Genomic DNA, 19,570 nt, shown 5'->3' with positions numbered 1-19,570 from the left:
GACACAGTTTGCATATATGTGTGTGTGATCCATTTCTCCCGACATCAGGTGCTTTCAAGCAAGAATATGCCGTTCTCTTTACAGGTTTAAATAGAAATTGAGAAAGCGGTACAACTCTAGCACGGTGCGTTAAACAAAAGTTCTGAATTCAGTAATCTCAATGCAATTCTCTCTCACTTCTTATAGACGGATTGAAGTGACAACTCTAAGAATAGCAGCGGAAAGATCAGCTCCCTGGAGAAACGTGCCACTATCAGTGGAGAGCGCTTTCTGGTACAGGTTTCAAATGCATGTTTGAATTGTGGAAATCTGGGGGAAAAACAAAGGTAAAATGATTCCAATATTGTTGCATTCAGAATAACTGATAACCCGTAAAATGACACCTAGTACTCAACCTTGGTGTGCAAACTTTGCTATCATGTAAACAAAGGCATGCATGCCCTATGCTCATCTTGTCTAAACCCAAAGACGTTCCCTCACACACGATCGTACCTTATATATCACTTTGGGACATCTCAATTACAATACTGAAATTAATGAGTTTGTGCAATGCATGCTCTATAGTTTCTGTAGGATTTAAACTCACGGCTCATCTCACAACTATGTTCTTCCTTCTTATTCTACAAGGTATAGCATTAAACAAAATGAATAAAACCTGTGCCCTAACTCTTGAATACTAACATGGAAATTATAAGGTTCAAAAGATTTATTGGTTATAAAGTAAGTGACTGTGCATCCGAATCACACAAACATTGAGGTTCTTTTGACAAAGTTATGACAAAACTCTCAACTACAGCAATAACTGAAGTGTATGTTACTGATTCTTGATTTAATAAAAGAAGCCAACTTTTGCACAAGAAAGTCCTTTATACCTTGCATATAAAAGCAACATCTATAAGACTTTACAAAGTCTCTTGAACTGTATAGGCTGGTAATTTAGCTATTCAAGCTCTGATTGTATATTCTGATTGAACTTGATGAGTCCTTGAGCGCAGCCAGTGCAGTAAATGAAAAAACATCAATTCAACTATAAATTACAGAGACGGCTTTGAATTTATAAATCATTGGACATATAAAGCATGCAGAGAGCTTTACTTAAAAAAATATTGCAGCTTTCTTCTCAAGTTGACTTATTTACTTTAGTAATTGAGCAGATTCTTCCTCTGCTTTTCTGAGTCACTACACATCATAAAGGGAGACAGTTCCTCTGAGGTTATAGTGTCTTGAGCAAGGACACAATGGTTCATGAATCAGCTCTTTGTATAGAGACATACAGATGATAATTGGTTTGACTGATAATACTGGATTCAGAACTATATGCATCCAACAACATCATTACGCCACAGAAAAAAAGTTCATTCATATACATGCATTTAAGCATTTAAGGCTTATACAGTCAAATGTGTGACCATTTATACACAAAACTACTTTGCATAAATATAACACACACACACATACATTTAATTTAAATATTGATAGATAAAATATTTTGATTTTGTAAAGTTAATTGATTTCGAAGTAGGCCTATAATGAGTAGCCTATTTAGTTATTAGTATGTCAAAAAGCTGAAATTAAAAACAACAACTATGCATTTTTTATACCATAAAAAATATTGATTTTGAAATAAAAGCCTCTCAGTTATCAGCTCAAATATTTAACCAATGCACAACTTTCTCTAGAATGAATGCATTGCATTTATGTCGAAACTGCGAGCTCACAGATACATCAGACGCATGAAGGTAAACAGTCTGGAGAATGGATGTGGATGAGTGGTCATGACAACCAGTGCGCAATTGCGTCTAATTAACCAGCAGCTGATATGAATCCACGCCGAACCCACGAGTGACCACAGCAGAGAAAAACATACTGTTGAATGTAGAAAATCCATAATAAACCTGAATGTTAGCTATAAAACGCATTAGTCTCCTGAAACCAGACGAGCATGCATAATTAAAGGATGCTAAAATAATGGTTGTTGATATAATTAATATGTCAGTGGCGCGGTAATTATGATGCACAATAAGTCTGACTTGTTTCACAAAACCAGCACGCAGCACAAACACACGGCAGTTTACATGCAGACCTACTTTTAACGAGATGTTTGTTTTCTCCTCTTCTAACACGCGCGCCGCCAGACCCATTTTAAACCATGTCATGTCTTGTGCGCAATGCATATCCATAATTCGTAAGTAAGAGATGAATTAGGTCAAAATATCGTATGCCTGCGTGTGTCTTATAAGAGCAGTTGCGATTACTCACCAAACCAAACAGTTTAAATATCCGATCCGCGTCCCGGTCTCGTGTTCTCTTGGTTGTTATACAATCTATGGATATGTAAGTGTCCCCGCTGGTCCAGTGTGAGTGTGTATGGAGCAGATCATATGTGTCAGGTGGTTTTCACATGGAAAGAAACTTCCCACGGGCTGCCGGAGACGAGGAAAGGCACTTGGTCCTAGAGGGGTTTCCCAACACTTCCACTCACATCAGATTCTCTCGCTTTTAGCTCGACATGTCCAAAGAGTTGAAGCTTTTTGACGTCGATCTCATAGGTTTTTCACAAGCCTTTCCTGAGAGGTGAGAGTTTCTTCAGCTTGACGCGGCTGGATGGATTGAGCTGAGGCACGTGATGAGCGCGCGGAGTCTCTGGATGATCACATCATATGCGTAAAACGCGCGCGGATAGTTCCATCACTGTTTTAATAAAACGGTTACACTTTATTATAACTTACTTTTTTATGTTTTACAAACATATGATTCCAATTAGATCAAGTAACAATCTGTACACATCTAATGATCTGTTTAGCCTTAGATCACTTGATACTCTGTTTGTGAATGAAAGTAGCCAATTTCCTATAGAGATATTAGATCATGATTTACATTAGTCATGCTGAAAAAGCTTAACCCTTTGGTTGTGGCTCTCTTTTAATAGCTCAAAAACATACCATTGAAGTACAAGTTTATCCTCAAATGTTTTGCTATTTTTTTGTAATTGTATTACTTTGTGATTATAGGCTAAATCAGACAGGTTACATTTTCAATAATGTCTGTAAAATGCGTTAGAGGAACATTAGAAACGCAATTTATCAGAAAATTTGAAGTGCAATTGTGCATTCCCCCCCCTACAATAATAAATGAAAATCTCATCTGTGTGACAGTGCAGTGTTATCACTAATTCTAACGTGTTGCAAACAGACACTTTTTATCCCATGTGATCTTGTTACTGGTCAGTCTTTAAAATGAACACGATTTATGGAGATAAGCTACTTGCCTTGCTCGAGTATCCATGCGCCTTTCAGGAAAACTGTGCCTGCAAATCAAAAGTGACATCAATGCGAGAGACGGACAGATTCGGTCAATGCCGAAACAAAATGTCAAACTATCTGTGAACTACCAGTCGTTGCTCAAGAACACTCGACCTGCATTTATCTGTCCCTGTGTCCGTCCTCCTGTATCCAGATCAATTATACCGAGGCCTGACTTCCAAAGATAAACATTTCTGAAAGGAATGGGTGGCCTTTCCTGAGGTACACTACACACACACATACGGATCATATTTATCCACAGCCGGAAGATTTTGTTATAGCCACATAATATTTACAGCTATATTTCTTAGTAATGGTCATGTCATCATTATTTTAATGGGATGTTATTTATTCAGTCGTATAGCCAATATGGAGTCCTCATATAACATGTTTCCAGGAAAGGGTGGATAAAGGAGAGACAATGCACATCCCCTTGTTTCCATGGAGATGACCAAGCCATAATATGACAGTTGTTATAACCTTCTGACTGTGGATTATACACATCTACTCTTGCTGATACGTGGCTTGTCCATGTAGACTGGAAATACACCCGACGGATAAAGCCATTAATGGACAGCTCTCTGCATTTCTGATTTCAAATGTGATCACGCAAACCTTTATGGTATTAAATGCACTGCCCTTCAATGCAAAAGCACTTCATCATATATAATTGACGATTATGAAATGCATTGTATGTTTAAACTTTGTCAGTCAGAAATTGGGATTTTTATAAATGATATGCATTCAGCCTCTATAGCATAATATAAATAATATGATAAAAATGCAGTGCTTCCTATACATGATCAGCAGATATTACATATCTAATTTGAGGGATTATGTGGTTATTAACATAGGGTATCATATAAAAAACATATAAATGACGATCAGCACAGGAAAAACATATTTGATACTGAACTAATAAAAAAGCGTTGCAAAATACTGTATAAAATATAATAAAAAATAAGGATGTGTGGTTCCCACCAGCCATTAATTAATTTTTATAACCCTGATAACACGGCTGTTACTTACAAATACAGACATTATACACTGTAAGAAAAATAAATCCGTAGAAAAACGGATAATGTTAGTACTTTTTTCCGTTACATTTCCATCAACTCTAAAACACAACACAGTGCATGCGGAATTCAAATTATGGGTAAAACACCTGTGAAAAAAAATCTTAACAAAGTGGTCATTTTATGGACAGAGTGTCCACTTGCTCATTTCTCCGTCAGTAATTTCAGAGAATGACTCATACGCTGTTTGATATAACGTAGGAGTATAACTGGGCTAAAATTAGACAAATCCATGTCAGCACCAGATCCTGGATTCTCTTTACACAGACATGACACAAACTGTTGCTTGGCGTTGAATGATTTGGGGTATTCGTAATCTGTTTGTGGTTCGTACTTGCTTGGGAAAAAAAAGTATGGCAGAATTCTTGGCCTGGTATTTCTAATAGGATTTTACTAATCCATTCTGGCCCGTTGCAGTGACCTGTCGAACAAACGGCTACTTCAGCTCTGTATTCTTGACATGGTCCTTTAAAACTGGGTTAACCCATTTACAGTATCATTGCTATATTACAAAACAAGTACAGGATAATCTATGACGTTAGAATAATAATTGCAGCTGAGAATATGAATAATGTGCTAATTGTCTTGCATCAGAGGAAAGTAAATGGGTTCCTTTGAGGTACGACAGGGCATCAGTATTTGTGCAATCTCAACTAAGAAGGCTCCATGAAGACAAGAAACTGCTTTAGCTGCAACCGTCTTGACTTCACGCACAACACAACAACCCCTCGAGTCCTTGAACTGATTATATGCACACTACAGAGATAAAGCGTACCACTGTTTGCATCCGAGGGCCACGTGTGACGTCATTTTTGTGCACAAAAGATAAATCTCAAATCTCATGCACATAAAGTCAGACCGTCCAACTATGATTTGAATGTCCTTGGTGGCACCTCCTTCTTCTGTGAATTGGAATAATTATGCAGAAGAATAATCTGTGATTAATGCCTTTCCTGGAAGTAGACGACGAGACGCCTGCACCGTGTCACCTGCAGTATGTGCTCAGGAGGAGCTTTTATGCATCACTTATGCTCCTAATGATCTTGATGGAGAGGGAGTTGTGTGCCAGTCACATGACTCATTATTTGTAATCAGCACAAGCCCTTCTCACTCCCTCAGATCGGAAGACCTACATTTTCTGTCAAGGCGAATGTGTCCGCTTGCGTAAGAGTGTGTGTGATATGTGATATTAATATGCTCTTGTGAAACGGGCTCATGACCAAAGTATTGCAGAATGAGATCCTCCGCTGAACAGAAAAAAGCTTGCCATATTAAACCAATTTCGAATGCAAGTCAAAGGTAGCCCGGTGCACTTTTAACAGATCCCAAAACCCAATTCACCCTGCCAACGGCAGATTAAACTGATTTGCGTATAATATTATTAATAATCACTTAAGTTAGCAATGCCATGTCTGGTTTACATGGCATCAGTTTCAAACAAAACGGTTGTTTGAATGTAGATCATTTGGCTGTCCATGAAAAAAAATCTATTCAAATTCCTATTTTAACCTGAAATCATCCTGACTAGATTCAGCATGAATTAATATACAAAAACATGAAAAAGGAAAATGTGGATAATAGAATTTGAATATTTATGCATGATCTAACTTGGGTCTTTTAGTCATGACTTTACATAAAATGTCTATACTAAGTAACCTAAATTATATTTAAAAGAACAAGTGCAGAAAAAGGTGATATATATATATATTTTTTATTATTATTATTGTTATAAATAAAAATAATTATAAACAATATTAATAATATTCATAAAAATAAAATAACTATGAAATGGTGACCACGCCCAATATAATGAGCAAATACTTTAGACAAGTTTCATTTTTAATCTAAATTAGCCTACTAAAACAAAAGTTTTATGTCTACTACCCATTTCAGTCTTAAAAATAAAAGTTATCCCGTTAATAAAAGACCCTGTATGATATGAAGAACATGTACAGTATAATAAATCATTAACACAGACAAGGCTTAAGTCTAGTTCCAGACTAAAATGCATGTTTGAGATGTTTTAACTGAAAGCAACGTGCACTGATATATATCTTCAAATACGTCACTGCCGTTGTTTTGTCTCGAGATGAAAACCAGTAGTGAGGCAGGTTTATAAAAAGCTACTTAAATGTCCTAATTGAACTAAACCCTAATCCTGGCTTAATCTAAGCCCCGTCTATGAAACCAGGACCAGAAACTTTTTTTTTGAATCTTTACAGAACCATACAGGGAAAAAAAAGGAAAAAAAAACACAGACAAACCTTTACTTTTAAAATATCGCCTACATGTTAACGTGACACTCATATCAAACTGTTTGAGGCTTCTCGAGTGTCTGATCTCCAGGACGAGCGCTCATAGGGAGAAAAGCAACGCTGCTGAATCGGTGCGTTTAATTTGTAAATCTCCCTGACTATGGAGTAATGGAGGCCTAAGGCTTTCTGAAACCTGTTCCAGTCTCATGGGCTTCAACACAACCACCTGACTGCAGACGTTTCTTTCCTCTACACTCTTGACCACTGACACCATTAGTCTATACACTGTGCTCGCTTCACTAAATACTTTCAGATCATGATGCTATTCATGCTTCATTTCAGATTTTGCATCTTGAACTAATGTCAATTAAGATATTCTGGAGTAATTCCTTCAAGGCATGTCTGTCAAAAACAGTCACGTTTGCAGAAATGCTTAAGACAGACAGCTCTATATTCCCTTACCTCGCCTTTCCTTCTGGTTATTTTATATATATATTTCCTTACCTCGCCTTTCCTTCTGATTATTTTATATATATATTTCCTTACCTCGCCTTTCCTTCTGGTTATTTTATATATATATATATTTCCTTACCTCGCCTTTCCTTCTGGTTATTTTATATATATATTTCCTTACCTCGCCTTTCCTTCTGGTTATTTTATATATATATATTCCCTTACCTCGCCTTTCCTTCTGGTTATTTAATAAACAATCTGATTCAATAGTTCTGAAAGTCTTACCTCCACTACACTAATGATGAATCACATCACTGCAATCTTTTGTCTCTATTGTAAAGCCTTTGAGCGATTGGCTAGGAAATACTGTAGTACTATGCCTTTAATATAATGTGATGTTGGAATATTGTGTTTGATGCACTATTTTGCATTTTTGAACAGAAAAAAATAACTTCTGATGCTTTGGACTGCCATAGTAAGGATGAATAGTTAAGAGTTAAGAGTTGGTTAAAATCACTAACCCCTATATATGATTAGTAACAATGACACTTTAGCAAACACCACTAATAATGATCATGGTTATTAGTTATGTCAATCAGTGCGGAGCATTGTCCCAGCTACAGTACACGCAGCAACAGAAGGATCGACTCCTTTATTGATCTGGAGTCTGATGTGGATTAAGCAGGTGCTCCAATTAGAGAAAGTGCTTAAAGGAACACTCCGACTTTTTGGGACTTTAGCCTATTCAACTTATCCCCCAGAGTTAGATAAATCCATACATACCTTTTTCATCTCCGTGCGTGCTAGAAGTCTGTTTGACGCACCCACCGCTAGCCTAGCTTAGCACAAAGACTGGATGTAAATGGTTGCAGCTAGCATACTAATCCAAATAAGTGACAAAATAACGCAAACATTTTCCTATTTACATGTTGTGATTTGTATAGTCACAGCGTGTACAAAAAACAAAGTCACATGAGACACAGACATATTTTAACCGTATAAATACTGGGAACTATATTCTCTGAAGGCGGAAGCACTGCTACTTGGGCGCAGCACCTGAGACGCGCTCTGAACGAACTCTCTGCTCCTCACCACGGCGCGTCTCAGGTGCTGCGGTTATCACTCCGCCCAAGTAGCAGTGCTTCGCCTGTTGAAAAATGTTTGCGTTATTTTGTCACTTATTTGGATTAGTATGCTAGCTGCAACCATTTACATCCAGTCTTTGTGCTAAGCTAGGCTAGCGGTGGGTGCGTCAAACAGACTTATAGCACACGGAGATGAAAAAGGTATGTATGGACTTATCTAACTCTGGGGGATAAGTTGAATAGGCTAAAGTCCAAAAAAGTCGGAGTGTTCTTCTTACACTGGTCAGAGAGGACGTGAAGGACGCTCTTGACCAGCACACATCCAGATCGGTTCCCACTGCAATCAACCTTACAGACACTCAGTTTAGGATCAGCGGATGAGAACAGCTTAAAATTGGATCAGGAGAAATTAAAGGAATGACACACAAGTAAAACCTTTGGCACGGTGACTGGCCTCACGTCATGTGAGCGAGACAGTTTATCATTTCGCATCCGGTTGTTTTGGAGTTCAACACACGATCAGCACAGGCAGAAATTAGTGTATCAAATAACATTTAGGATTTTGGAAAGTTTAAAACAAAGTGCCGTAAAATGAAGAATAAATATAGCAAAGATAATACGAATGGTCATATTTTCCACGAGTACGTGTCACAATTAGAGAGAGAATGACCAGGCTGCGGCCTGCATAATGGGGCGGAGCCACACAGTAGCCCCGCCCCACACTTACTCTGATTGGCTCGTTGTCTTTCACAGGTATGTATAATAGGAAAGGTGTTCGGAGTTGTCTTTACAGTAATGTACAGACAATGCAATTTTAGCCTACATCCTGCAATGGCAAGATAAATTAATTGAGATGTTAATTCGTGGGACTTAATTCGAGTGGAGAAACACCAATAAAATATTACTCCAAGGTTTCTAATGCGACAAGTAAGATAGACCTAAAATAGGTTAAAGCTCAGTCTTTGTCAATTCATTGTTATGAATTATTAGGTGCACACTTATATGATCAGACTGAGAATATGATATTACTCTCGAATCTTGGCTCATTTAAGCGGAACAAGACCAAATCAAGTGTTTATTGTTCACTTGCCTCGTTTGTTAAATGGACAGAAAATTCTGTCATTTACTTGCCCTCGAATTGTTCAAAACATGTATGAGTTTCTTAATTTTTTCGAACACAAAATAAGATATTTTAAAGAATGTATGGTAACCAGACAGAAAAATAAATAAATACAGTAGGCCCTATAGCCTATTTAATAAACTATGAGTCAATGGCTACTGTCAACTGTCTGGACCGTTTGGCACACATACATGGGGAGGAGCGACACGTGCAACCAGGTGTACTCTAGTTAGTAAACCTACCGGTAGTATATTTAGCCCTCTAGCGGTTTTGATGGGAAACTGCAAGTTACCCGTGTGTCAGATGAACGTCACGTGTTGTCATCTTGTAGGCTATACGGTAGGCTAATGTCTGAAAACACCGATAACTATCACTAGATTTCTTACCTGTCTGGAAATAATTTACGCCATATCTGGATTGGTTTTAAATCCTTTGAAGTCTCACCATATCCGAAAAGCAGTCCGACGTTCATTTGAGTGGCATAAGGGTTTTGCCACCTTCCTTTTTGCTTGTAAACTGTTCTGATGGAGGCTTCTTTGTACAACGGATGACTCCTCAGGTGCTTGCTTTTTAAATCCATTTTATTATGTTGCTTCTGTCTGTCACTCACAATATTAAAGAAAACTCCCGCCGCTCCGAACACGCGCTATAACGGACTTCCTCTCTTGTTTACGCACGTGACATAACTGAGCGACAAAAGTGACGTAAAACTGACATTTCCCCCGATATCCGACCCGTCGCTTAATTTATAGATCATTATTATAAGCTTACCATTGTGAATCGTGGAAAGCCAATGAGATTTTTTTTTAACACTCATTTTTAATAAACTTGCTCAATAGTTCCTTTTTTAACCAAAAAGTTCCCATACTGCAACTTTAACTTTTTACTCAAAGTGCTTTAAAAGTGTAATGAAATTTTGGAAATAAATTAGAAAATCTATAAAAGTGTAATGAAATTTTGGAATTAAATTAGATTTTTTTTTTCAATTCTGATCCCTACAGTACAACTTTTTCCCACTGGTAAATCGCATATAGATAAGTGGTTAAGAAAACAGAATTTACATTTACATTTATTATGGCAGACGCTTTTATCCAAAACAACGTACATTGCATTCAAGATATACATGCTATCAGTTCATGCATCTCCTGGGAATCAAACCTATGACCTTGGTCTTGCAAGTGCTCCACATTTTGAGCTACAGTAAATTTCCGCTAGTGGTGAAAGAAACCACAATAATGACCCACATTACAGTAGCCTTTCTGTTGATCCCATTGCAAACTGTGTAAAGTGTACAGAGAATAAAGCAGTGATGATTTCTGAAGAGATATATTATGGGGTGATCTTTCCTTCCGTGCAATGCAGCGAGATGTGCACATATGAATTATTACACACACCTCAAGGTTTAGGAAACGCACACGGATGCCAGGGACACGACTTATCTCATGGTACGTCTACAAAGCTGACGTTTAGAGGGCTGATTCAGAACATTGTGGCTGTCAGCATAAAACAAAAAACTATGGTTTTAGACAAATCCGCAACTAATGAGTTCAAAGCAACACGTCCCTCAAGCCCTGTTCATAATCCACTTGTATAAGTGTCCTTTCTCTACATTATTTGAGAACACAATCAAACAATGTGCCATAATACTTCATGCTGAACGCCAACTAATTTGTCGAACGATGTTCTTCATAGAATTGCTTCAACTTCAAATTGGCACACACCCTAGACATAGATCAACACTGAAGCCAAGTACTTGGATTTAAATGAGCTTGGTAAAGTTGAGTGCATATTTCTGCTTAATAAAAGAGCAATTAGACCTGGCGGAATGGGTGTGGGATCTTACCTTGACTTTGATTGAGACGGGAGCCATTTTCAAGCCATAAAAACCCATAGACAATTGTATAAAAATATGATGTTTTACCCTTTTTTGTGAGCTTGTTTGGTTGAAAACCTTCAGACTGAAAATCAATGAAGCAATAAATAAATAATTAAAAACACGGAGACATTCGATACCACAGTATTTCACTCGTATTATTAAACTGTATTCACATTACAACATCCACAATGTTCAGCTTGTGACAGGTTCTAATAATCTCAATATATATTTTCTGTATGTTACATTATACCAAGAGGCACTTCCAGTAAGTCTGGCAATAGAGGAGCTACAGTATAGTGTCTAAATTACAAAACAGTAAAAATAAATAATGTTTATCTAAAAGACTTCTGTTGTCGTTTTCATCTTTTTCGTCCCTTTTTTTGGCTTTGTTTTTGTTTCGTTTCATTTTTAACCTGTACACAATATCGTTTTGTACAAAATGGAACAACAATCAGCGATAAAATGAATATTTCACTTTACGAATACTGGTGATTTACACAGTTCCCCTTTCTATAGGTATTGCTACATGTGTTAAGTGCAAGATACAAGTGAGAAGAAAAATAATTATTTTGTCAGTGAAGTGCCGACTATATATATATATATATATATATATATATATATATATATATATTATATATATATATATAAAGTACAAGTCTCATTTCTCTTTCTCAGAGAGGTGTAAAGCTTGTTTGGTTCTCAAGGTGAACGAAACGGGTGCCCGGTGGACACGGTTATCAGACGCGTACAGCTGAAGATGAAGGAACGAGTTATGAACAGGAAAAATATAAAAACGATCAGCTTTTCCAGTGAACCTGACATGTTGGTCAAGTTAAAAAATATCTGGAGGGATGCAAACAAGTCATCGTGCATTTCTGCAATACCTGAACAGGTATTTGAGCTGAACTGTACAGACTGTCATTCATTTCACTCCTAAGGGCATCTGTTATCTGTGAAAAATATGAATTTAGTCACATGACATTATAATGATCCTGTCATTATGAACATGTCCACACTGGCTTCTCAAGACTTGTGCTGTTCATTTGGACACAAGAGTTTGTGTAATGTACAGGATCTGTGTAGGACAGGGACGCATGCTTGCCATGCCAACACACACAGGCAATCCTGAAGCACACGCACAAGCACATCAAATGTGTAGGGTCGCTAATTCCACAGTTTTTGTTAAGTCTCTCTGAATACTGTCTGGGTGGAAGCAAATCTGAAATAATGGACCTGTCTTTGATGATTCTGGGTTTAAAACACTTTGAGACATCAATATCTATGACCTTTGATCGTCAAAGATTTACAGCAAGGCAATTCCCGACATGTGCCCACTGCTATTATGCTAATCACTTGGTAATGATGACATACATTTTTCAGACAGAGTGGGCCTCCCATCATCCAACAGGAAGATGAAGAGTGGAGCCATATTGCATAATAGATTCTTTCAGAATGTCACGTATTTCTTAGTTAACCTGGGAAATAATGTTTTTGGGGGATTTTATTCCTCTGGAATTGATTGTAGGTTATGCTATTATCAGTTACATTTATTTTGGGAAATATCCCAGCTAACAGGAAATGTTCTCAGAAAGATCTGGGTAGGTTCTCTCAAAGTTATAAACAAACGGTTCTTCCAGTAACGTTAATAGAGCGTTTGTTTTAAGTTATCTGGTCTATAATAATGTTCTCAAAACGTTAGCACAAAAATGATTATTTATACATTATCCATGGAACGTTTTCCCTGAAAGGTTTTTAAATGTTACTACTTGTTTCAGAATGTTCAGTGTCAAAAGTAACGTTTGCAAAATGACCAAATGGAATGTTCGTCTAACCAAGAAAAAACATCTAATAAACTGGAAGTTTTGAACGATTAAAGAACATTCAGAAGTAATGCTTTTAATTACTTAATAAGAACGTAGCAAAATGTTCTTAGAACTCATTTTTGTTAGCTGGGAATGTAACACTTTGATGCATGACGTCCACAACAGTGCACGGATCTTTAAAAGCCATTTTTTAAGGTGAAGACCTTTGACACTTATCCATAATTTATTGTGACAAGTTACAGTATAATCTGTTTTATTATGATAAATTCAAAATGGCAAACAAAAGTGATGCAGCAAGTAACAACTACTATATTTTATTGCAGTGGACAGTAACGCTCTCAAAATGCGTTATTTTTGGAAAAAAATATTATTTTTTATATATATATATATATTTTTTTTAAGGTAATAAAAACATTAAGACTACTATTTGTGATTGAATAATTCATGCACCAAAGGGTTAATATCTCTGGCCTGAGGTTACAAATCTAGGGCCTAATGCAGAATTATAATACCCTCCACATACGTCCTCACAAGCACACATGGCCTTCACATGCTCTTCCAGCCAATGAGAAGACTGGCTCTGGCAGGGGTGTCCAGTCCTGCTCCTGGAGGGCCACTGTCCTGCAGAGTTTAACTTCAACTCTACTTAAACACACCTGGACCAGATAATCAAGGGCTGCATCCAAAATCGCCCCATATACCCTTAAATAGGGCACTATTCATTATAGTTCATTATAGTGGTGTCCGAAACCACGGTGGACGTTATCTAGTGCACTCATTAAATCCCATAATGCACCGTAAAAACGAGCATACAACTGCTAGAGAATACCCATAATGCACAGTAAGGGATGTGCCGAATTAATTCCCGTGTCTTGCCAAAAGATGTTGCCTGCAGCTGAATCATCCATTTACCAAACCGCTGGTCCAATGTGGCTACAGCGTAATATCATACAGGCATGAATTCCTTCTTAATTAATTATTTAATTGTTAATCCATGACAGAGTTCAAGATAAATATTTTCATCACTACTAGAGCTGCCAGTTTGCTAACTTTCAAATAATTATTAAACAGCAAGCACAAACTATGCAAAAGCAGCAGCTCTTTCGCCGCACTATACCTTTCATTCACTCCTTCAAGTGGACTATATTAGTGGACTAATGTAGGGAATAGTGAATGAGGGTATAGGTGGCGATTTCGTACACAGCTAAGGTCTTACTAGGCATACTAGAAACCAGGCAGGTGTGTTGAGCTAAACTCTACAGGACAGTGACCCTCCAAAGAGCAGCTTGGACACCCCTGAACAAAAATGGTGTTTCATACTTTGGGGAGAATGAATTTGAAGTCATATTTGGCACACACGCTTGAGCTGTGTGATAGTTACACAGCAACAAAAAGAAAGTGCAATTGGAAACGCTACCAATCTACTGTACACATAGGGTCGGTATTGCTTAAATAATTTGCTGAACTACATTGCACCACGTTGCCTGATAATATTAAGGCTTACTCTGCATTTCGATCAAAGGGGACGTTTCAAAGATGGGTCTGAAGCACATGACCGTCGCCTCCTACCTAGGCGTTTTTAATTGGCTCTCCTTCAAAGTGACTGAAGGCATCGGACTCGGCCTGATTAAACATCGGACTCGAGGTGATTAAGCCCGCAGAAGTGTTTCATCTCGCCGTCACGAGCAATCTGCCTCTTCCGGCACATCAAAGGCGAGCGCGGACAGCCGTGTCGACCGGTGCCCGTATCTCATGTGCCGCACATGGTCTCTGGGTCCGCTCATGTGAGAGGGACGGCGCTCGACGTCTCATCCCTTGGGCTGAGGAGCTCGCAGTCGCTCACATGCCTGCCTGCATATCCGTGGCGGCTGCGTGACACGACTGTGAAGCATAACTACGGCCTTGTTTGGAGGGAGAACATGCGACTGCGGGGGAATGCGGGACCCCGAGGCTCTCTCCACGGGCCATGCGCTCCAGTCTGCGCCTTTGATCAGTGAAACTTGCCAAAGCAGTTTAGTCTGCTCTCAAAACTTGCTGGAGCAGTTTACTAAGAAGCTTAAATGCAGGAACAGAAGCTCCGCTTGACAGGGAGAGAAAAAACGGGGATGTCTGTAAAGTTTCGGACGGTACAGACACTTGTTAGGGTAAATGAAAACGAGAGGAATGACGTGATGTCCTACTGCATGCCGTATGGATGAGGGCACTGTATGTGTGTGTGTGTGTGTGTGTATATATATATATATATCAAATCACCTGGTAAAACAACAATTGGGCTATTGTTAAAAAGGCCATTGACGTTTAGAAGAAATTACACTTTAAAAAACAACTAAAGATTCCCTTTGTCCTCACAAATCAAGATTCAAAAGATTAAAAAGTTGCAAGAAAGTCCGTAAAAACCAATGACTCCTTGTACCGTTATCCAAAAACAGTCTGATCCTGAGAAATGCAAGATCTCAGTTCATGGACTAATGAAATGCCGAGGGGAAAAGGTGAGGGAAGAGAATGACGAGCATTCGGAAATGGGACAAGGACAATGGTGCAAGCATTTGCAATAGAAAGGACCTCTGGAAAGGAAAAGAAAGAGCAATGTCAGGACAGACATGTGGTGTTAACATGTGGAGTCTTTTGTAGCATTTTCACAAATGCATGCTGTTTCTGGGACATTTGCTTTCGTCCACTGCGGATGATGGGATTCGTGAGCGAGGCGCAATGCCTTTAAGGAGCTGGCGAGAGTCACGGTGGATTGATTTCTCTTTCCCGACTTTGACACTAAGCTCCTCAGAAATTTTTGTTGAGTAGCTGTGTGGGACGAGCCTGCAAAACTTGTGTCGCTGCAGGTCACTGGGACCCCTGTCGTAGTTTGGGGGGGTTAAGGTGCAGCTGGAGGGGTTTCGCCAGAAGGACTTGCAAAACTGACCAACATGACGTCTAGAAAATATAGGAAACCCCCCTACCCCCCATGTCCCGGTCAATTTTAGCATCCAACCTCACTGGAGTGTCTAGCACTCATAGTTCACCGCCCACTCATTGTTAATCAAACCCTTTGTCCCGAACCACCCCTTCCCACCCTGTTTCCTTTAGGCACATGTTCCCCAAGCATCTACAGTGTTGTGTCTAAGTGATGTGCTGGCAACCATTTCTTAGAAGTCTCGCTTGCCTATAAAAAGCTTTCAGACAATGTTCTCGTCTAAAACCGGCAAGTCATTCATTCTGGATCCTCGTCTTTCTCGTCTTCAGTTTCCTCTCGTTTTCCCATTAGCTCCACATCGTCTTCTACAGTTGTTGTGTCTCGCTTTGCAGTCCCGTCTGCTTCCGCTACAGTCGCACCATCTGTTTCCTCTGTTTCATGTGTCTCTTCAGGTACAGGACTCTCCTCCTCCTCTGCGGACTCCTCCTCCTGGTCGTCTGTTGGCTCCTCCTTGCTCCCAGGCTCCTCCTCCTCTTCATCAATGGCTAGGATTGACTCAGGGGTGTTGCTGAGGCATGTGGACTCGTCCTCTTCTGTCTGGCTTTGGGACTCTTCTGCAATGACCTTCTTCCACATCTCATGGTTCTCCAGCAGGTGCTGGGTGATCGGGCAGAACACTTTCCGTCGTTTCTTGGGTGCGTCTTTCTCTAAAAAAAAGTAAATAAAGAGAGTGTTAATGGGGTTTTCATGCTAGCAGCTTTAAGTGATGATTTAGAAAAATGTTTTATATGAAAGTAAAACATTTTAATAAACAATTATAAAATCAACTTGATTAAATAAAAAAAAATGCTAATATATATTTTATCGTTTTATAAAAATATTTATATTTATTTTATATACATTTTAGTATTGCAAATAGTTTATCTTATTTGACTAGCAGATTTGAGTTATGAATTATATTTTTGTAGAGAAACGTTGCATAGGCCTATATAAAATTAAATTAAAAATAGACATGCAGTGTGTCTGCTTAAATACACACAGATCCACATAAATCATATTTAATATTTATAAAAAAATTAATTCAATAAATGCAAAGACATCTCATATTTTTATATTACACACACACACACACACACACACACACACACACACACACACACACACACACACACACACACACACACACACAGTTACATGTCTATCTGAAGTGGTTCTACTGACGGGGCAATCAGATTTTATTTGGCGATAAAGACCGTGATCATAATATTCGTTAAATATGGGTATTGTACGGTTGACGGTTGTCAGTCCTGTATTTGAGTCCTTAATACGGTTAAGTTCACACACAGTTCAGTTATTTACAGGAGTGATGACCGCATTCTATAACCAAACTCACACCTGTACATTTTAAGGACTCACTACCATATTCTCGGAAAACCTGAGATGTGTGAAAGGAACTAGTTGTTTGTCACGTCATACAGTGTGAAAAGCTACTGTAAGTTGCTGTTTGAGTTGACTCACACCAGTAAGTAAATGCGGTTGTTAATCCCAATAACTGACAGTGTGAATGTAGCCTTATTTCGATCTGATATTGTACTTGATCTGCAAATTATGAGAGAAAAAAAAAAAGTGAACTCACGGGAAAGTTCTGAGCTGGAGGAGGCGTCTTCCTCCGGCGTGTCTTCCTCATCCTCTTCATCTGTCTCTGTCTCTTCCTCTTCCTCAGCATCCTCGCCCTCTTTGGGCTGAGGGTTGACCCAGTGCCCAGGCATGAGGGCAGCAGAGTCATAAGAGTTGCAGAGAGGCCCGACGATGTGTGTGATGAAGGACTCCTGTAGTTTGGCCAACTGGGGTGCTGAGCGGTCCATGAAGGGGCTAATGGGAAGGCCCAAGCTGGACTCTTCATCACCCTGAAACACCAGAATGAAGAGAAAGCACATTTTACTAGAGCTGTCAAAATTAACGTGTTACATTTTTTCAGTTTAACCGCAATTAACGCAGCATCCGTTTTTTCAACATCATCCTTTGGCTAGAATTACATTATATGATCACGCTCTTAGAAAATGGGGTGCATGTCAGATCTCTGTTATGTGGGGCAGGTCTTAACATATATATATATATGTTATGCTGCAAACTCTGGTATGGAACACCCATTTTTATCAATTGCCAATAAATCATTTCTAATAGAAAAATCAAGTTCTGTCAACATTAGAGAAGTATGGGTTGCAATTGATGTTTCAAGTTATTTAAAAAAATACTTGAAATCCTTCTTGGTTGCTATAATTGAAAAATCTTCTGAAATAATATTGTTGTTCATCTGCACCTCCTATGGTGGATGAAAAGCATCATGGGAACTGATGTCACCAGAAAGCATTACGAGCATATGAAAGCTGCATCACGTCAGTGCTAACAAATCTAAAATCCATCCTGAAAAAGAAATGTGCAAATACAGTATACATTTCATTTCGATTCAGAAATGCTCCACATAGTGCAGATTAATCATATCTGATTGATGGCTAATTTGCATTTTTGTCCAAATTATGCAGCGCTGCTGAGCAGCTATTTTATACTCATCCCTAGCATCTATTGCATTAAACAAGTAACGATATTACCAACAGCATATGCTCAGTATATTCAAGCACAGCCGAGGAGTCACACACTTGATTGGATTTTTCCAGTTCAGGAAAGAAACATACTTCACAGACCGTCTACCGCTATAAAACTAGGTCAACCTTCCCGTGGACGGGGGAAACACACCCAGGCACGAGAGGTCTGGGCTTTTTGTATTATTTATTTCAGATTGCAGAGCTGAAATAAGTAGGTAATCAGAGTTTAGAAGAGCATCATATAGTCCGCTCGAGAACATATGCGTCGCAGAACCTGGAGATAAACAATGAGAGCGGAACAACAACAGACAAGGTCTCGCGTTGCCATGGCAACCGCGCCGTCGATGACGTCACAGGGCAGTGATGTATGTGCGCTGTGTTCTGTCAGGTGCTACTCAGAAGTGCTGGAGAAATGAATCATTCAAGAAACGAAACGGGGAGGGGGGGAAAACAGGCTCCTTTGAAGCAAATAATTTCTGGTCCCTTTTGAAATGCTCTGAATATGGCCAAGGGTGGTCATATGACGCTTTGTAGCTCTGTGACGGGGTCCCGACACAACTGGGTCATCCTCACTCTGTGTTTCTCACAATAATAGACACTCATCATCGCCGGCATCCAAACAAGCCCTTAACTCTCTGAGAGCGTGATCAGAAGACGTATATCCAGACAAACACACGATGTACCGTAATGGTCAACCGATATAAAGCGCAACAGTCGGTTCCAGAATTAAAAACTCCATTCATATTCTCCATAGGGAAACTGATTTTGAATGATAACTTATAAAGCTTTTAAGAAAGCCCTACTGTGAGCTACGAGGTTGTTCATCGATAGTATTTGCTTCTGTTGAAGCCGTCAGCCCACATTATTTCCTCTTATAAAAAAAATAAAATCGGAATTCCTGATGAAAAACTACATTACCCATGATGCTGTGCAGAAACACCAATCAGTGTGTCCACCAATCAGAGAGTCAAAACAAACAACATCACCAAAATATCTTGTTAGCTCCTCCCATTCCCATGAAGCACTGCTAATGACGTAATCGAGTCGATTCTCTCTACGCTCTCAAAAT

General features: G+C 38.9%; 2 protein-coding genes across 9 annotated transcripts in view; both read right to left on the bottom strand.

The window, feature by feature from the left end:
- slco1c1 (solute carrier organic anion transporter family, member 1C1) overlaps nt 1-10,012 on the bottom strand; it is a 32,985-nt gene extending 22,973 nt beyond the window's left edge. Inside the window, exons 1-5 of one of the 7 annotated variants that reach the window (XM_079622619.1) lie at nt 9,678-9,960; nt 3,417-3,519; nt 3,269-3,307; nt 2,260-2,691; nt 178-309 (exon numbers count right to left, since the gene is read on the bottom strand). The gene's annotated coding sequence lies outside the window, so the exon portion shown is untranslated. Of the gene's footprint in view, nt 1-177; nt 310-2,259; nt 2,856-3,268; nt 3,308-3,416; nt 3,520-9,677 lie in introns of those variants that run through there. The other 6 variants (XM_079622618.1, XM_079622620.1, XM_079622621.1 and 3 more) reach the window with 6 other exon arrangements.
- Nucleotides 10,013-10,373: 361 nt separating this feature from the next.
- Nucleotides 10,374-19,570, bottom strand: part of pde3a (phosphodiesterase 3A, cGMP-inhibited) — an 84,465-nt gene continuing 75,268 nt past the window's right edge. For both annotated transcript variants that reach the window (XM_079623668.1, XM_079623669.1), the window contains exons 15-16: nt 17,535-17,805; nt 10,374-16,605 (exon numbers count right to left, since the gene is read on the bottom strand). In XM_079623668.1, coding sequence (XP_079479794.1) covers nt 16,196-16,605; nt 17,535-17,805 — 681 coding nt within the window. In that variant the 3' untranslated portion in view covers nt 10,374-16,195. The remainder of the gene's footprint in view (nt 16,606-17,534; nt 17,806-19,570) is intronic.

Source organism: Phoxinus phoxinus (genome assembly GCF_949152265.1).
Source record: "Phoxinus phoxinus genome assembly, chromosome: 9".
Classification (NCBI taxonomy): domain Eukaryota; kingdom Metazoa; phylum Chordata; class Actinopteri; order Cypriniformes; family Leuciscidae; genus Phoxinus; species Phoxinus phoxinus.
The sequence above is the reverse complement of the archived record's forward strand: the minus strand, read 5'-3'. Positions and strand labels throughout refer to the sequence as shown.